This window comes from Trachurus trachurus (genome assembly GCF_905171665.1).
Source record: "Trachurus trachurus genome assembly, chromosome: 9".
In the NCBI taxonomy this organism is placed as follows: Eukaryota; Metazoa; Chordata; class Actinopteri; order Carangiformes; family Carangidae; genus Trachurus; species Trachurus trachurus.
This window is the reverse complement of record NC_139895.1, coordinates 6,408,102-6,427,223: the sequence shown is the minus strand read 5'-3', so window position 1 is coordinate 6,427,223 and position 19,122 is coordinate 6,408,102. Positions and strand designations below refer to the sequence as shown.

At 42.8% G+C, this 19,122-nt stretch overlaps 1 protein-coding gene across 1 annotated transcript; it reads right to left on the bottom strand.

The window, feature by feature from the left end:
- Positions 1-3,444: 3,444 nt before the first annotated feature.
- LOC310991908 (NACHT, LRR and PYD domains-containing protein 3-like) lies at positions 3,445-18,579 on the bottom strand (the record flags this gene model as incomplete). Its single annotated transcript, XM_083979837.1, has 17 exons — positions 3,445-3,590; positions 4,814-4,991; positions 5,033-5,175; positions 5,344-5,485; positions 5,572-5,685; positions 6,122-6,396; positions 6,942-7,089; positions 7,937-8,013; positions 8,657-8,700; positions 10,430-10,603; positions 11,491-11,664; positions 12,240-12,413; positions 12,746-12,853; positions 13,318-13,491; positions 14,836-16,666; positions 16,975-17,219; positions 18,470-18,579. The coding sequence occupies 17 exons, from the start codon at positions 18,577-18,579 to the stop codon at positions 3,445-3,447; spliced, it is 4,257 nt and encodes a 1,418-aa protein (XP_083835963.1).
- Between the last annotated feature and the right edge of the window lie 543 nt (positions 18,580-19,122).

The window sequence follows — 19,122 nt, the reverse complement described above, 5'->3', positions numbered from 1 at the left end:
ACTTCAGTCAGTCTGACAGTGAGACCAATAACACTGACTGTTAGCACAAACACAGGAAGTAGACCCAGTAGTAGACAAAATCTTAATTTGCCCATCACTACCCACTATGTACAACTACACACAGAGACAACAGAATCATTTGAACAGTACTCACCTTGATCTCTTGCCCTGATTACTGTAAAACAATCTGATCAGAATAAAGACGTCAACTTCAACCTTCCCGCCATTTGTTGTCTGAACGGAGCTGCAGCTGCAGCTGCTCCTCCTCCGCCTCTTCTTCTACTTCTTTCCTGGCAAACAATGTTTTGGGGCATTACCGCCACCGACTGGTTAGGAGTGTGGATCAGGATGGATATACCTCATTAAAAAAGGAAAGAAAACAGACTAGTCACTATATTCTCTCAATCAACTAAGTTGCTCTCCTGTTCTCACCTATATTAAACTTTATTTTCTGTCTACTGAAGTTCATTCTCCTCTTTTGTGCTTCATATTTCCTACAGTGCACTAGGACATGCTCCAATGTCTCTTCCTTACCACTACAGCCACCCGTGTTGGGTTTCCTTATTTTGTGCTCCTCCTCTACCATGACTGTAATCACATGACTCTCAAGGTGTGGCTACAGGAGGCCTCATGAGGATCTCTCTTGGCTTGAATAACACAACTAAGAATACACACACACTGGAAATGCATATACTAAATGACCTTTTTTGTTGAACAACTAATTATGTAAATCTCATGTTCATATTCTCAACACAGTTGAGAAACTCATTACAGGTTACCAATAGGCTATACAGGGACAGACTGGGACTAAAAAAAACAGCCGTGGACTTTGAATAGGCCCAGCCCAGTGAGAGATACTAGTAGTAGTATCATCTAATTTTCCATTGATGTTTTATGTCATGTGAAGCCCTGGGTGTAATGTCACATGAACTTATGTATCTCATCCTGTGTGACCCTTTTCATGTTGCATAACCAAGATGGCTTACCAGATATAAATGTCTTAAGTTACCCAGAATTCATACCCCCAAAAACTAAACTCCTTGTTGTCGAGGTAGAGAGGTAGAGTAAAATGGACTTCAGCACCCGTGTGTGGAGCCGCGTCTGGTTTGAATCAATATGGGGCTAAACATCGCACATGAGCTAAACCGTTGACCTCTGCATGCATAACTAAACGATCACAAGTGGCTTTTCTAAGGGTCAGCAGGTCGCAGACAAATTTGGCTGTCACAGTGACTGCATGGCGGGCAGCCGGCTGTTCTGTGATTCTCCAGATCACACAGATGGCCAGTCCACCCCTGCATAAATAGTCAAAGATTCATAAAAAAAACACTTTTGTTACTAAAGCAGACCATAAACAAGAGAATACAATGGAAATAGCATGTTTACATCTGTGAGCACATTGTTCAGCCTGATTTTAGCGACATCCTTTGGCTGATCATCATCAACATTTAACCTGCACCTCAGTTTCACTTGTTTTCATTTGACAGTTTCACACAAAACGTTCTGGTGGAGTCTTTCCATGTTTCTCCTTCTGTGACAGTAAAAAGGCAACATTTACATTTTTTCAGACAAGACGATTGTCTTATAAACTATTCGATTTTTTTTTTTTAACAGAACGACTCTTATTATTTACACATGAGCACAAGTTATATTTGACTAGTATGATCCGATTAGTCGACTAATCAAAAAAAAATAGTCGGTGATTAGTCGACTATTAAAATAATCGTTTGTGGCAGCCCTATCATACACAAGCATTTATCTTACCTTTAGCTCATGTAGTGCCAGGATCATACATGTAACATTGTCAATTACATAGGAAGCATAAACAAATATCCATAATGTTTCTTGAGGTATCAAGTCTAGATGGAGGGTCTCAATATTTAGTTGCAACAAATACAGTAATGAATTCAAATTTATATAAAATAATTTAGCATCATTTAGGCTACTTGTAATTTCTCTTCCCTCTAAAAGCACTGAACCATGAAGATGTCAGAAATGGACACTAGATGGAGCTGTGACCTCAAAAATATATCACATTAATATTTAATTTTTTGTACTGTAGCTTTCTGTGTTTTATATTTTCACCTTAAATGCAACAATATTCAGTCTTGACTTTGTTGTGCAGATGTTAGCCTACAGAGTTTATTAGTTAGTGATTCCACTAGCAATTACTACCTGTAATTCTGTCCTTCTTGAGGGTACACTGCATTTAATTTATTATTACTTACCTGCCTGTTACATAAAGTTATTCACCAATTCACTGCTTTATTTACTTGCTTTTTATCATGATCTGTGAGTTACAAGCTCTTATTTTGAATGCCACCCTGAGAAGTCCCTGCAGACTTCACGGTTCGCTCCGTTACTAGGCAACAGTCTGCTGTCAGAGGACTCATGGTAGGTTGACTTGTACTGAGCTATGTTCTTTTATCTTTATTTTTAATGGTTAAAGTGCATTTATTTAAAATAAATGTGAAGATGTGCTCCAGACATCAACTGCTGATGTTCTGCGATGATGTTGACATTGTTGAGTGACACGTGGAGTAAATTGCTGTGTAGCTGTTCGATCACTTTGCTTGCATGATGTTAGCTTGTGGCTAATCCTAGCAGTGTAGCAGTTCAAAAGGCAGTTAGTTAATGGATTGTATTTCTTTCCAGTTTGTGCTGAGCTGTGACCATGAGACCTGAGATGTTTTCGTGTGTTCATTACCAGGTACTTGTATTTTTTTTTAAATTCATTTGTCATTTTATATTGTTCATGTGTTACAACTACTGAAAACTGGAAGCTCCATTTAATCAGTTGTCCTCACATTAAACATAAAATACAGACAAAAGTAGTACATGATACATTCCCACCATTGGCAACTGCTGGGCTTTCAAAGAGGGGAAGCCCATTATCATAAAATGTGCCCTTTTATTTATACACCTCCCCAACCAACCTCACCCCAGTTCCCCAAATCAATGACCATCTAGTTTGGCTACACTACAGTGAAAAATAAAAACTCTATCCTGCTGCCGCACTGAGGTCCATTGACGCTGAGCTTCAACACTAAGCACTAAGATGCTATGGGAATGTATGAGAAGAAAATCACGCAAGTTGACCTGCTATAAGGAGCTGATTCTGAATGAACGTTGTCTTAGAGTTGAACAGGTTCTAACACATTTTTGGTCAATGAAATGTAAATACAACTGTTCGTATTTGAGATATATATATATATATATATTAGTGCTGTCAAAGTTAACATGTTAATTTTGGAGATTAATTTTAAACATTTAATGCGTTAAAATTAACGCAATTAACGCCGTTTTGTTTACTTCCGGTGGTGGCTGACCCGTTACGTGTGCAGGCAAAGCATGTACCGGCTGTAGCGCTGTTATTCTTCACTTTATTCGGTTTTAATATTTTTTTCAGGCGAGTAAGTAACCGTTTAGATGACCAATATGCGGTTAGTTTATCCACATGATGATGAAGGTTGCTCCGACGACGTTCTCGGAGCAGTGATGCTCCACCAGCAGCGACAGTAGCGGAGCATCACAGAGGCAACAGCCCGGTCTGCAGAGCTGGTCGGCCGGGTACACAGCGTCGTCCCCGCCTGGGGTAAGACAGAGAGCCGAACCGCAGGTCTTTAGAGGTTCACCGCCGGCTGGTTTAATTCTTTCTAGATTAGTTATTGAATGTTTGTTTAGTTGTTGATTAGTTTGTTTGAATGAAAAGTGAAGCTTCATGTGTGAATTGGACAGAAGAGCAGCGCTGCCTTGGAGATGTACACAAATCACCTACAGATCAATAAATAAAACAATGAACCGATCGGTGATACAGCTATTCAATTTAATTTACGGAGGGAAATTCAGTGATGTGGTTGTTTTTTCGTGCACGTCCACAGCACAGCTTGGTAGGAAAAAAGGAAAAACAAAATATGTTGGCGCATGCCCATAAGTGGTCTGGAGTGGACTTGATGGTTTTGATTGCACTTCAACACATGTAGGCCTGGGTTGTTTTGTTATTATTTCTGTTGGAGGATATAAGCAAGTGGCCTTTTTTGTGCCAAATTTGTTCTTCACAGTAGAGAAACTGTGTTTAAAGTTTAAAGAAAGCCATTAAAATAGTCTCTGAATTTAAATATACTTTTTTGTGTTTATTCTACACTAATTTGATGATTATACATGAATAAATTTTCATTATAAGCTCAAGTCGTAAGAGGACAAATGCAGTTTATTCGTTGATAAATTAATTGCGATTAATCTAGATTAATTACAGAAAATTGTGAGATTAATTAGTTCATTTTTTTTAAATCTATTGACAGCCCTAATATATATATATATATATATATATATATATATACACATACACACACACACACACATACATATTGAGGCTTTTTGTATTTCTGGGCTTGTTTGCCTGTAATGGACAGTACAGTCAAGAGAGACAGGAAATGAGGAGGCAGAGGGAGTGGGAATGACATGCAGGAAGCGGGATTCGAACTGGGGCCGCCTGCACAAACCACTGTGACCTGTCTCTGTGACACAAACACCCTGACAGTCCACAGGACTACGTCAGATTCAGGTGTGTTGACAGACAGGGATCCACCTCACACAGAGCTCTGGTCATATCTGAACAAGCTGATTCTCCTTTTCTTCGCACAGTGTCAATCACTTCTTCAGCTTTCTGTGCCCTGTTTGCTATCGCAGCAAAATCGCCCATTTCAGCATCAGTTACCACCTCACAGTCCAGGAGTTTGTTCAACAGCTGACAAAGACTCGCTTTAGACACCCTATCAATGAACTCAGTCCTAGCATACCTTAGCTTCTCTACTGCTGAGACACTTGGACTTGAAGTTGAGACACTTGGACTTGCAGCTGAGACACTTGGAGTAGATGTTGAGACACTTGGACTTAGACCTGAGACGCTTGGACTTGCAGCTGAGACACTTGGAGTAGATGTTGAGACACTTGGACTTAGACCTGAGACACTTGGACTTGCAGCTGAGACACTTGGAGTAGATGTTGAGACACTTGGACTTAGACCTGAGACACTTGGACTTGCAGCTGAATCACTTGGAGTAGATGTTGAGACACTTGGACTTAGACCTGAGACACTTGGACTTGCAGCTGAATCACTTGGAGTAGATGTTGAGACACTTGGAGTCAGACCAGGACCAGGACCTGGTAAATGAACTAAAGACATACAGTGTTTAATTAGCACATGTGCTTTATAAGCAAATTTAATAAGTGATCAATGTTGCTGATCTGAAAAATTAGACTTGTATACACAGTAGAACAGAGAACAGAGAACAGAGACACCACTCATCAGTCAGCTCTTTGTCAGGTAGATGAAGACTTTACCAGGCAGGTGAACTTCACCCTCCCACACAACTGTCTCCTTTTCGTCCTTGACCTCTAGATTGGCACATTCTGTGCTTGAGAACAGGATGATCTGAAATGTCGGGGGGTAATTTGGTCCATAGTCCATCGTAAATTTATGTCCCTGAAAACCAGCAGCACTTGTGTCAGTTTTCCAGGCAAGTGACAGCAGTTTGAAGAATCATGTCGGGTTTAGTCGGAAAGACTTACCCTAGGCTGGACTTTTTTGGCCTCTGGACAGTGAGCTGTGTAAGTTTCATTTGTGACGAGTGTGCAAATGGATGGCGCCCGGATGAACACACAGTCTTCCAGCATCCGTTTCACCTAAACAACAGTCAGAACATTTTTTAGAGTCGGGCCTAAACAAGTTAGTTCTAGTTGGCTGGACGAACAGGAAGGAGAGAGTCCTTTGTGAGGTAGAAAATAGTCTACGAGGAGTACACACTAGCTGACTGGCTTCAGCAGATTTTTATGAAGACTGGGGATCACACAATTAACGAGATGAGGAATCACAGACTACAAGATTTGTCAAACCAACTGAAGCCACCTGAACGCACCAAACTCTCGCTAAAAATTCTCACAGTAGTGATAGTTTAGCAGAAGTGAATACTAGACCCGACGCAGAATTGTGGATAAAATCTGGCAGAAAATCTCGTAGTGTGTCCCCAGTTTAACTTTATTACAGTGACTGATGATGATGCTGAACTTGGACTGAAGGTTAAGCAAAGTTAAGCTGTAACACTTCAGTCTGTAGTCTTACCTCATTCAAGTGGACATTATTTGGCAGCAGAAGCACATTGAGAATTTGCATCTGTGGGGTGACGTTTGGTTGTCTGAACAGCAGAACTTGGCCACAAACTGGTTTCATGTTGTTCCAAAACCTCCATATAAGCTCCTGAACCCAGACCAGGACATAGCTCGAAAGATGAGGGACTGAGATGATCACATGAGTGTCTGTGATCTCCAGTGGTTCAATGAAGCTCATTCCGTCATCAGTGATGTGGGCGACAGACAGCAGGCCATCACAGAGCAGAGCTGTGAAAACACAGAGACAACGACTTTGTTATAACAGTGGTGATCATTTTGGTCTGACATGATCTATGTTGAAATTAGGGATGCACCGATCCGATATTAGGATTGGATATCGGCTCTGTTATTGACTAATTAGCTGGATCGGATATCGGATAAATACGGCCGATCCATGAGTCGATTATTTCACCTCAATTCTGTATTAGTGACGCCACTACAACACGTACGTGTCCGCCGCCTGCGCAGCAACAAACACAGAGCAACAAGACTTTACAAAGTTAGGAAAGTAATGTTCGAGTCCAGCCTGATGCCTTCACCTTCTTCCACATGGCGAGGTGACCAGCAGCCAAGCCCATGGGACGGCCCACAGACCACATCCAGACTGCAGGAACCAAGTTTCTGACCCGCGAGTCCACAACGATCCACTGTACACATGAAGACGTACCGCGCCAGAGAAAGATGGTGCCCTGATTTCTAAGACCCAGTAACCTGACTTCAGTTTTATCATTAGTTGCCCGTCGTTGCTCTAATAGACACAATCACTTCCTCACCTTCCTTTGTTTCACAATGTGGGAGGTGGAGCTGACGGACAGCATCCTCAGGACACTGGATACTGAACAGCGGCCCTGCAGCCATCTTGCCAGCTGATTGGAGGAGGCTCTCATCCGACTGAACAGTCTTGTAGAGCAGCTCCGCCTCCTGGGCCAAAACAAACACCAGTCCAGTTGAGGTACACTGGAACTGGCCTGGACCAGGAGACTTGAACCTGTGGGATACAGAAAACTGAGTGACCACCTCGCACCTTGAGATGAAAAAGGTTAAACTTTAGCAAAAAATTGTGTTCTTCCTGACTCGGCTGACTGACAGCTGATCCAGCTGATGTCTATTCAGACTGTCGTCCATGAGACCAACACTGCAGAGACACATCTGCTGTGGCTCAAGAGAAGCTGTGAAGGAGAGGGAGATGTTTTGCCTAAAACTGTGTTGAGTGAGTCCATTACATGTTTACCTGTATGATAGTTGTGTAAATCCAGTTTCCAGCTCAGGTGTGAAACTTGACAGCTGTAGTTCAGAGAAACAATATTAGTCCAACAGTCCTCAGTGACCTGCAGCACAGTGGACAGAGTCTGAGGGGACTGACAGTGTGAAACGAGGACTTGATGTAATAATTTACAGACTGTGACCATGACCAAACTCTAAGCAGTTCAACCTTGAGGCCAAGTGGACAGACAAATGTAAAGACAATCCGAAAACAGCATACAATAAAACACTGGACTGCTTTCTCTGTGGTGGGGGGGGGGGGGGGGGGGGGGGGTTGCTGCCCAAGGTTAAGGAGAAGTATTGGTGTCTTGTTCATCGTGAGGGTTAGGGTTAGGGTTAGGGTCGTGAGTAAGGGTAGGATGTAGCGGGGGATTAAAAGACGGATGAGTCAGGTTCTACACTGAAGGCCCCGTTGTTGTTTGACTCACTGTCATTGCCAGCCACAATAGATACTCTCTGAATATTTTGTTGGTAAATCTGTCTGGAATATGTTTTTTTCACTCACCTTCAGTTCTGAGTTGTCCTCAGACACGTTCAGCTTTGTCTCTTCTCTGTTTGGGTCCAGTTTGACATCGGAGACACCTGTCAGGAGAAGAAACACGGCAGATGTCAGAAATCAGGATTTGCTCTTCCTCTCTTCATCATATACAAGGCAAGGCAAGTTTATTTGTTTAACCCATTTTTACAAAGAGTTTCTCTAAAGGCTTTACATGGCAACATAACAGCCTCCTCTGCCCTTAGACCCTCACATTGACTGAGATAAAACTCGACCATGTGGTTTATATTTCAGTCAGTCGATACATTCATATGCAAATAAACTGTATCCAGTAAATCAATTTCAAGAGTCCAGATTCCCTCCAAGCAAATTTAGGTCAGACTTTCTTAAGGACTGAACACTTGTTTTCTAGAAACTCAAGCTAACATATAATTCATAAACAATGGGCTTTATGCACAGCTCCACTACTTCCTGAAATAAGACAGCTTCTTTATTTCCTGTCTTTTACATTATTGGACCAACTGATTAATCCAGGTGTGACTGACCATTGTTGTGAGGTCAGACACACCTGGATTAATCAGTTGGTCCAATAATGTAAGACAGGAAATAAAGGAGCTGGCTTATTTCAGGAAGTAGTGGATCTGTGCATAAAGCCCATTTGGAGATGAAATGAGCCCAACTCATTTCACAGCCAGACGGACGAAGAGGAGACAATGTTTCAGTACTCACAGGTTTTGGCTCTCGAAGCTTTAATCACATAGTTCTCATAGATCCTGTTGGAATAAGCACAACAGCAACAACAGAGTCAGAGGAAAATAATAAACATTTTGAGTTAGTTTCATTAAACCAAACAGTGATGATCCCAGATCAGACTCACCCAGACGAGTTTTAACTCATTGAGTGCCGCGCTCCTTTCCAAAGTTTTAGTCAAGTGTATCGGCAATTTAGACCATTTTTGACAGTTTTTGTAGAGCCACAGTGTATTCCATATTGGTGAAACTTTATGCTTAAAATGGCCACAAACCGTTTGTTTCTACGTGCCTCCATTCTTGAGAAAACTCAAGCTAAACATGGCTGGGTTTCACCAAAATCCCTGCTTTTTTTCTAGAAAAGGAGATACAGCGTCTTTTATGAAAGGTGCTCTGTTTGTGCCTGTCGCTCTTCTGACACTTGCATTTCTGGATCAAAGGGCTGGTGTAAGATAAATATATACAACAATTGTTGTTCTATTCACAAAACCACCATCGGGGGCGGGGGGGGCGCCACTAAACAACAATAACACAGACGCACCGTGCCGTGTCACAGCCTCTCGCCACGGAATGTGATGGTCTCTCGGCCACAGCAGGTCCGGAACACCGGCCCCACCGGTGGTCGCGGTCCGTCTGTGGTACGGGTCGGTGCCGGCGGCCTGCTTTGGCCCAGAGACCATCACATTTTACCGCGGGAGGACACGGTGTTGCTCGAGATGAAGACCGGGTGGGACTGTCGGCTGAGAGCTTCCTGTTTCGGCTCTGAGCTGCTGGATCCTTGCGGGTGAGAGCAGAGCAGCTGCGCTGCATCCACATGCAGAACTCTGATTGCAAAAGCCGAGTTATGATAAAAACTTCCAGATTGTGAGCTGTCATGAGACTTTGATCGTCATCTATTTCAGTTCTGCTCGTCGTAGAGTCCCCAAATTTACACATCAGGTGTGTTAAAGTGTCTATTTTCATAATTTAAAAAAAAAGCAAAAAACGTAAAATCTCGTTTTTGGCACTCAACGCATGGGAACAAAAAACGAGAAATTACGTGGTTGGCACTCAATGAGTTAACTGATCTGGTATCATTTAATCAGATCTTTGCATTTGCCGGTCACATTTGGGATCAACCAGAGCTCATGTTAAACCAGGGATCCATGGTTGCATTATGTTTATTATGGTATCAAAGCCCTTCCAGATGATGTTTTCTAATCAATAAGATCTAGACAAATAAGGCCACAAATTCTAGAGGAAGTTCAACTGTGCTGTCAACAGGTCCTGTCTTGAAATTCCAACTGCTCTACTTCATTTTATATTTTACGCCTACCTATCCCAGTTACTGTGAACATAAGTGTGAAGAAAAAACAAACCAGTAGGGATGTCCAATATTGAAATTTCTGCATATCCGATATGCTGATGCTGTCCAACACCTAATTTCCAATTCCAATAATAACTGATAACGATAGGAAGCAGAACATCTATAAAACATCACATATCTCCTGCCTCCTTTGATTTTGATGCCCCACTGGATGATTTCAGCAAATAACCAAGCCAACAAAGCCTATAGCAGTCCTAGTACTCACCATGTGCACACATAAGTGTTCTTCAGTAGAACACTCATTATGTTCTACAGTGGAAACAGAGAGTACCTTGACCAGTTTGTTTTGTGTGTTTTGGAAACTGTACCACCTCCAAACCACACCACCTCCATTGCAAATGACAACGCTGATGAAAAAGGCATAGGCTGGTCCATTCCTCTACTAACCACAGAGTCTCCAGTCTACTGTTGGGGCTTTCCACAGGAGCAAGAAGATCCTTCACTCTTGAATCTTCCAGGTGGTTGCTGGCCAGGTCCAGTTCTTTCAGATGGGAAGGGTTGGACTTCAGAGCTGAGACCAGAAAAGAGCAGCTGGTCTCTGACAACTTGCAGTCTTTCAATCTGAGTGCATAACAAAACAAAAAAGATAAATTAATTGTTGTAGGTGTGTTGTGTGTAGGGCTGACCCGATTATCATATTTTGATAATCGAAGCTTCGCAGACATAAAATCGATCAAAATTGAAGCTTCGACGGCCGGGGGGTGCGCGATCGTAACGTCTGACCAAACACTGCATATCTCCAAAATCCGGCAGGTTTCCAGGATGCCAAGTAGCCTACTCATTTTAATGTAACAATTGCCGATGAGAACCGGTGTCAAAAAGGAAAAAAGGAAGGAAAAGAAAAAATCGATCACGGACTTCATGATCAATTACCATGGCAACGAACAAAGCTTCGAATTTTTTGGGTCAGCCCTAGTTGTGTGTTTTGTGTTTAAGTATTTAAAAAAAAAAATATTATTATTATTCATAGCGATCATAAAAAACTGTAGCCTAACATGGATCATCATAATGTGGTCCTCTATACACATGCACATCAACACAGATTCATATTCTGTTTATCTCAAGTTACTCTGTCAATGTACAATTAATATCTGATCAGATGTGTTGGACTAATCACTGACTCAAGATTGAACTGGATCAAAGTTTAAAGTTCCAGTTCTTTCTTGGTCCTGGTCTCAGGAAACTGCAGCTGCTAGTGTGTGAGTGGTGAAGGCAGAAGTGAATTGCTGAGACTGTTGGTTATTGATTAGGAAAAAGTGAAATGAGCTGAAAATGAAGAATCATTGCCAGTCTAAGAGAAGAACAACTGGAAACATGAGACAACAACTACTGTATGTCCTTCATTCATGACATCGAAGTCAGTGATTCAAGTTCTGAGTGAAGATCAATCAGGTTCAGTTGTGGATCAATGGTCTAAGATTTACAACAGTAACAGTCAGTGAACTCACATCAGAGTCTCCAGTCTACAGTCTGGACTCTCCAGAAAACGACTCAGATCCTTCACCGCTGAATCCTGCAGGTCATTGTAGCTCAGGTCCAGGTGTCTCAGGTGGGAGGGGTTGGACTTCAGAGCTGAGACCAGAGAACAACAGCTGGTCTCTGACAAACTGCACGACTGCAATCTGCGTAAAGAATAAAAGAAATGAGTTGAGGACAAAGTTCCTTGTTTATGTTCCGTCTGCTCAGAACTGAAGAAGGTTTAGAAAGAACAAGAAAATGAAAGTCAAATAGCTGAAGCAACAGGAACTCATGTGCAGCCACATTTATCAGAGATTTACTGGTGACATTCAAGTTTTCAAGGCTGAACTCTGGAGACATGTCAACAAACATATAGAAACAATGACACAGCTGATAGAAAAACCTGCTGACATGCACGGGTTGTCATTATAACATGTTGGCTTAAACATTTTCATTACAAAAGATCACTGAACCTCAGAAAAGACATGGAGATACTGTATTAGCTATTAAATATAGTTAATTATAGATCAGTTATTGTCTCACACACATACATTAACTCATTTCAAAAAGGGCTATGTGGCTACAGGTTTATGTTCCAACCAATCAACTGAACTGAGATAAGTTGAATGAGTCAGGTCTGGCTGCTTGGTTGGAACAAAGACCTGCAGCCACAGCGGTCCTTTGTGGAAGGAGTTGCCCATCCCTGATCTTAGCACAGAAATAAAACATGGAGTCTGACCTCAGAGTCTCCAGTCTACAGTCTGGACTCTCCAGAAAACCACTCAGATCCTCCACTCTTAAACCACGCAGGATGTTGTAGCCCAGGTCCAGGAGTCTCAGGTGGGAGGGGTTGGACTTAAGAGCTAAGCCCAGAGAAGAACAGCTGATCTCTGACAACTTGCAGTGGCTCACACTGAATAAAGAATAAAAGAAGATTAAATGATTGATAATTGGTCAGATGTGTCCTGATTCAGTGTCTAAAATGAGAAGAGGGACTTTGTCCTTCTTTTCTTCTGGATTGTCATAATGTGGTCTTCTACTAATATACAGTACAATTGATATCTGATCAGACCTGTTAGCCCCAGTCTGATCACTATTGCTTGACAGTGTGATTTTTTTGGACCATCAATCCCTCATCAGATCCTTCATCTTCGTTCTCTGGTCAGTCTCTGTCGACTCTCGCACACAAAAAACAAACAAGGCTGTTACTTGATAAAAAAAAACATGGCCAACTGCAGAAACTACCAGATGACCTCCAGCTGATGTCCAGAGCTTCCTGCACAAACACCTGACAGGTCTTTACTCGACGGGCACTGATGATGGAGAAGAATGACTCTGACCTTCACTGTGCAGCTGCAGCACAAACACATTGAAAGGACCTGGATTCACACCTGGATCCACACCAGACCAGATTATGTTGAAGACCATCACTGGTTAAAGGAGAGCTTCAGGTTCTTGTCACGTAGATGGAGAGTTTCTGTGCTACCTCCTGCTATGCACAATCACTGTGAAGTCATCTCTTCCTAACAGCTCCACTGTCAGAGACCACTTGATGAGCTGAAGCTGTGAATGAAGCTCCAGGTGCACAGGCTGTGGCTCAATAGAAACTGTCTGTCCATTGCAGTTCAGCCTGGAAACACACACTGAAGCTGACCTCTGACTACCAGGCTGCTGAGGCTTCAAACCACTTTGTCTCGTCTCCTGAAAGTGGAGTTATGTGATGAGAGGCTTCTTTACAGACACTGAAGACAACTGAACCTTCACACATTTGAACTGAATATAAACAAAACTACAACGGGACCGGTCTGTGAACTTACCTCAGAGTCTCCAGTTTACAGTTTGGACTCTCCAGTCCAGCACACAGGATCTTCACTGCTGAATCATCCAGGGAGTTTATACTCAGATCCAGTTCTGTCAGATGGGAGGGTTTGGACTTCAGAGCTGAGGCCACGATTTCACAGTGAGTGGCTGAGAGTTCACAATCAACAAGTCTGTGAAGAGAGAGAGTCTGTCAGAATCAAATCAGATTAAAACTGTAGTAAAGAACACAGTTAATGCATCTGATTACAGGATATGATGATGTAATGAACATCTGAGGTTCAGCTCATCTTCTCTGACTGAATTTGACATGAAACTGTCAGACCTGCACAGGTTTAATCTGAATCTGTGTTTTAGATGAAGGTGGTAAACAGTTGTGTTAGCAGATTACCTATTATTAATATAAAGGCACACAATAGGCGGAGTCTGAAGACGACATCACCCAAACACACTTATCTCAAACTGCACACAGCTGCCACACTAAAGGATTAATACATCACTTCATATGTGGACATTTGACATTCTCAGGTCGTCCCAAACGCCCTCCCAGGAGATCGCCGATAGACCTATCTATCGCCGGGATACAGGGGGGGTCGTCCCATGTATTCGTTCGACCGGGGGGGGGGGGGGGGGGGCAGTGGCGGCGGCGTATGAGTTTCACTTTTACCGTGCCCTGCTCTCATGTGCGTTTCTCTCTCTCTGTGTGTGTGTGAGAGGGCTAATAATGGAGAAAGAGCACTATGATCAATGAACGGAACGCTATTGCGTTGTCGAAAGCCGAAAAATCTATTCATGGCGGATGTAATTCATTTGTGGCATATCAGTGAACACCTCATCGGGCTGTGACAGGGCTGGCGTCGGCAGCCTAGTCACAGCCACAACACCAGCTAAACGTGTTTCCTCAAATTTGAGGCAGAGTGGCCACCCTGTTTACCACAGAGATTTTGTGTGCGGTCATATGACTACCTGGCTCCGTCTGATTGGACGTCGCCAGTGGCTGCATTTGATTGGTGAAACACTGTCATTTGACAGAGTATCTGTTGGAAGCAGCCAGAGAAGCGGCTTCATTTAAACAAAACAAACAGATTGAGCATTGGATCAATGAAAAAAAGGAGCGAGTATGTGTGTGTGTAAAATCGGCAAGAATACAAAACATCGCCGATCGTCCTTCCAATCGCCGATAGACGATTGGATCGCCAATCGGCACAACCCTAGTGGATATATTAAAACCTGGAAAAACTGATCAGCGGAGCTGTTTATTCATAATTCTTTAGGTTTGAATGAAACCAAAAAGTAAAAAAAACAACAAAATGAGTGTTTTTGTTGATTAAAGCGTAACAATCACAACCAACTAAAGAACCTATGTGTTGGAGCTCACAGCTTTTACGACACCTTCTGAAAAGACAAAACTAACCTGTAGCTAAGTCAAACTAAAAATGATGAAAATAAGTGAAAACCGTGTTTATCTAAATTTGGCTAAATTACTGATCTGAACCATTGATCATATCTGGACTCACCTAGCCTTTCTGCAGTTCTTCACAGCTGGGATCAGTCTCCATCGTCCTTCCTCTGATGTGTTGTACTTCTCCAGGTCCAACTCGTCCAGAACCTGCTCTGACATCTGCAGCATGTAGGCCAGAGCTGAGCACTGGAACTCGGATAGTCTCTTCTTTGATCTGTTCTCAGACTTCAGGAACTGTTGGATCTCCTGATGAACTGACTGGTCGTTCATCTCTGTCAGACAGTGGATGACGTTGATGCTTCTGTCAGGGGACATAGTAGAATGCACCATCTTCTTCAGGTTCTTGATCACTCTCTGGATGGTTTGTGGTCTGTTCTTTCTCTGACCCAGCAGACCTCCTAAAACCCTCTGGTTGGACTCCAGGGAGAGACCATGAAGGAAGCGAACAAACAGATCGAGGTGACCATTTTTACTATTGAAGGATTTCTCCATAGCTCTCCTCAGGAAGTCATTCAGGGTCAAAAACATTTTTCCCAGGAAGTTCTCCAGGGCCTTTTTGTTCTTGTTGGTGAAACAGTGGAACATGTAGACTGCAGCCAGAAACTCCTGAACACTCAGATGAACAAAGCAGTAGACTGTTTTCTGAAATATCACACTCTCTCTTTTGAAGATCTCAGTACAGAGTCCTGACTTCACCAAGGCCTCTGTGACATCCAGACCACACTGCTCCAGGTCTTCTTGGTAGAACATGATGTTTCCTTTCTGCAGCTGTTCAAACGCCAGCCTCCCCAGCTTCAGAAGAACTTCCCTGTCGGCCTCCATCAGCTCCTGTGGACTCATCTCATGTCCTTCACCGTACTTGTTCTTCTTCCTCTTTGTCTGGACCAGCAGGAAGTGTGAGAACAGGTCAGTCATGGTCTTGGGCAGCTCTCCTCTCTGGTCTGTGGTCAACATGTGCTCCAGAACTGTAGCAGTGATCCAGCAGAAGACTGGGACTTGACACATGATGTGGAGGGTCCTGGACGTCTTGATGTGCGAGATCATTCCTCTGGACAGATCTTTATTACTGAATCTTCTCCTGAAGTACTCCTCTATCTGGGCGTCAGTGAAGCCTCTGACCTCTGTGACCCTGTCAACACATTCATCAGGGATCTGATTGGCTGCTGCAGGTCTGGAGGTGATCCAGACCAGAGCCGAGGGAAGCAGATTCCCCTGGATGAGGTTTGTCAGCAGCACGTTGACTGATGACGTCTGTGTGACATCAGACACAACCTCCCTGTTGTTGAAGTCCAGTGACAATCGGCTTTCATCCAGGCCATCAAAGATGAAGAGAAGTTTACAGACAGCCAGCTGCTCTGCTGTGACCTTCTGTAATGTTGGATGGAAAACATGGAGCAGTCTGAGAAGACTGAACCGCTGATCTCTGATCAGGTTCAGCTCCCTGAACGAAAGCAGAACCAGCAGACTGACATCTTGGTTCTGCAAGCCCTCGGCCCAGTCCAGAGTGAACTTCTGCACTGAGAAGGTTTTTCCAATGCCAGCTACGCCGTTGGTTAGAACCACTCTGATGGCTCTCTGTTGGACAGGTGAGACCGTAGAGACATTGTCTCTCTGTTGGACAGGTAAGTCCTTAAAGATGTCATTGCACTTGATTGGAGTGTCATGGAGGATCTCCTTCTTGGACGTCGTCTCCAGCTGTCTCACCTCATGTTGGGTATTAACCTCTTCACTCTGTCCTTCTGTGATGAAGAGCTCAGTGTAGATCCTGTTGAGGAGGGTTCTACTTCCTGTTCCACTTCCAGTTGCCTCAGTTCCTTCAGTCACTTGTTCACATCTGCTCCTCAGGCTGCTCTTATGTTGATCTAAAACCTCCTGTAGACCATGATCTGTTAAGAGAGAGAAGACATAATCAAACTTAAGACAGACAGTCTGACAATCTGATCTGAAACTTTAGTTTTATTGAAGTTTTCATTTCTTTTTTTCAACAATAAAAGACAAACACTGAAACAAAAAACAAAGAAAGAACAAAAATAGTCAGAATAGTAATACTGCTGTTATGATTTTGCCCATAATTACATTTCATGATTCAACAAATACCTGTTGGTTTTATTTATTAGCAGGCCTGCATTTTCAGTTTAGGAGTATGTATGTGTTGTTATTGTGCAAGGAAGATACAACAGCAACAAAAACTTGCCTGTTGAGCCTGTCACAGTGATGCTCTGACTGGCTGTCTGCAGTCCACCACTGGTTCTGTTTCTTTGTCCACACCTGGGACAGGAGGGGTCTCCTGAAGAACCAGACTGGTCCCAGTATGAGGTGAAGCACTTTCTGCAAAACCAGTGTCCACAGCTGGTGGAGACTGGATCCATCAGGACGTCCTGACAGAGACCACAACAGGACAGTGGCTCGTCCACAGAGACGCCACTCCTGTCCATCTCTCTGTGAAGACATTAACACATGTATGTTTAAAGTAGTCGCCTCGTCAATGTCATTTCCTCTTCCTATTAGACTTGTTCCAGATTATCTGATCTCTTGTTTGTCCAGAGTTACAGAAAATATTCACATATTCACATTTTTTCGCAGTTAACGTTGATGAGGAGGACACAGAAGATGTTACCACAGGAGGCACTTTTTTGTGTTCTTAGGCAGACAGATGCTTTATTTAGGCAGATACGAGACACTTGATACCCTCACTGCTCAGATGTTTTTTGTTTTATCATACCACATTGATTTCATTCACCTGAAAGTCATAACCTGACGAAGGTCCAAGGGACCGAAATGTTGTGCTTTCATTAAAACTACAATGCAAATTAAGGCAGTGTGCAGGACCTTCCTTTTATTTAATTCACCTGAAAGTGAAATGAAGAGAACAAGTGGAGAACCATTTTGGTTGTTTTGCTTCTTTTTATGCGAAGCTGTCATCCCTGAGCAGATCAGCTGATGGTTCAGCTGACTCGCCGTGGCCGCTCCCTATTGGGAAATTGCATTCAGAGCGCGCTATTTAAACTGCTCTAGCCCAACGTCACCTCCCTTGCTGCTGCTTCCTCTGCTGGCTTTTTGCAACCCACCTCCACCCCAGCTCTTCCCTACATCTGTTATGAATCCTATCATTGTATCTTGTTGGCTGCTCTGCTCTGTCTGGGTTTTCTTTGCTGCTGCACTCCCTGCTTATGCCGTTCATGATGGCTCATGAAGGGCAGGAAGGTGCTCTTCCTGCCTCAGGCTTTCCACGCAAGCGCATGGAAGAGCAGGGGGTCCCAGAACAGTACCATACCACCAAATGAAACTTGTGCAAGTAAATAAAGATTATTTTGACAAAAGTGGTCCTGACTGAAGTAAATTTAATGTGAGCTACTTTAAGACTTTTACTCAAGTGATTTTCTTATGGGTGACTTTAACTTTTTCTTTTACCAAAGTCATTTTCAGTTATAGTATTTGTGCTTTTACTTAGTTTTTTTTTCAAGCACTTTATACACCTCTGGTTTTAGATCACTCAGCCCTAGTTGAACAAAGAACAACCTGTAGCTCTGATGTTTGTGTATCTACTGTAGCCTATGTAGTGTTTTGGGCTTTCTTTCTGTCTACTGTTTATCTGATAAACCTTTGAACAAGGTCTCAAAATTAATTCTAAATTCTATTGGCCATCAGTGCAGAGACAAAAAACTGGAAGTTTGTTGCAGGTTTCTTACCCCATAGCTGCAGGCTCTTTACTGGAGGACGAGTCATCTTTGGATGGACTACTCTTTGGAGAATCTGGAGTCTCCTCTGCGTTCCCCTTTTCCTCTGCACGATCACTCATTCTGTACGTCAGTCAGTCTAACAGTGAGACCAGTAAGACTGACTACACAAACACAGGAAGTACCAAGTACTATGTACAACTCTCCATAGAGACATAATCAGAAACATTTGAGCAGTATTTAGTAAATACTGCTCATGAGGCTTCATCTGGCCATCACTAGTATTTATTACCTTGCTCTCCTGTGAAGAATAAGGACTTCAACTTCAACTCTCTCTCCGTGTGTTTAATGATTGACTGAGTAGAGCAGCTCCTCCTCTCCTCTGCCTTGACCGTTAAGAACACACCTCCCAGGGTGTGGCTACAGGAAGCCTCTCAGTCTCTTAAAGACACATGAATTCTCTCTGAAAACATCTTAAAAATTCAGATGAAGTGACTGACCTGTGACCAAATCTGTCTCTTTATTGATCTACATAAGTACTGATGCTTAATGCACCAATGTGCATTGTCTCAATTCAATAACTAAATAAATTAAAATAAAATTTCATTTGCTTTTTGTAAAATTAAATGTTTGTGTTAGCTTAAAGGCGTATAAAACATATAGGC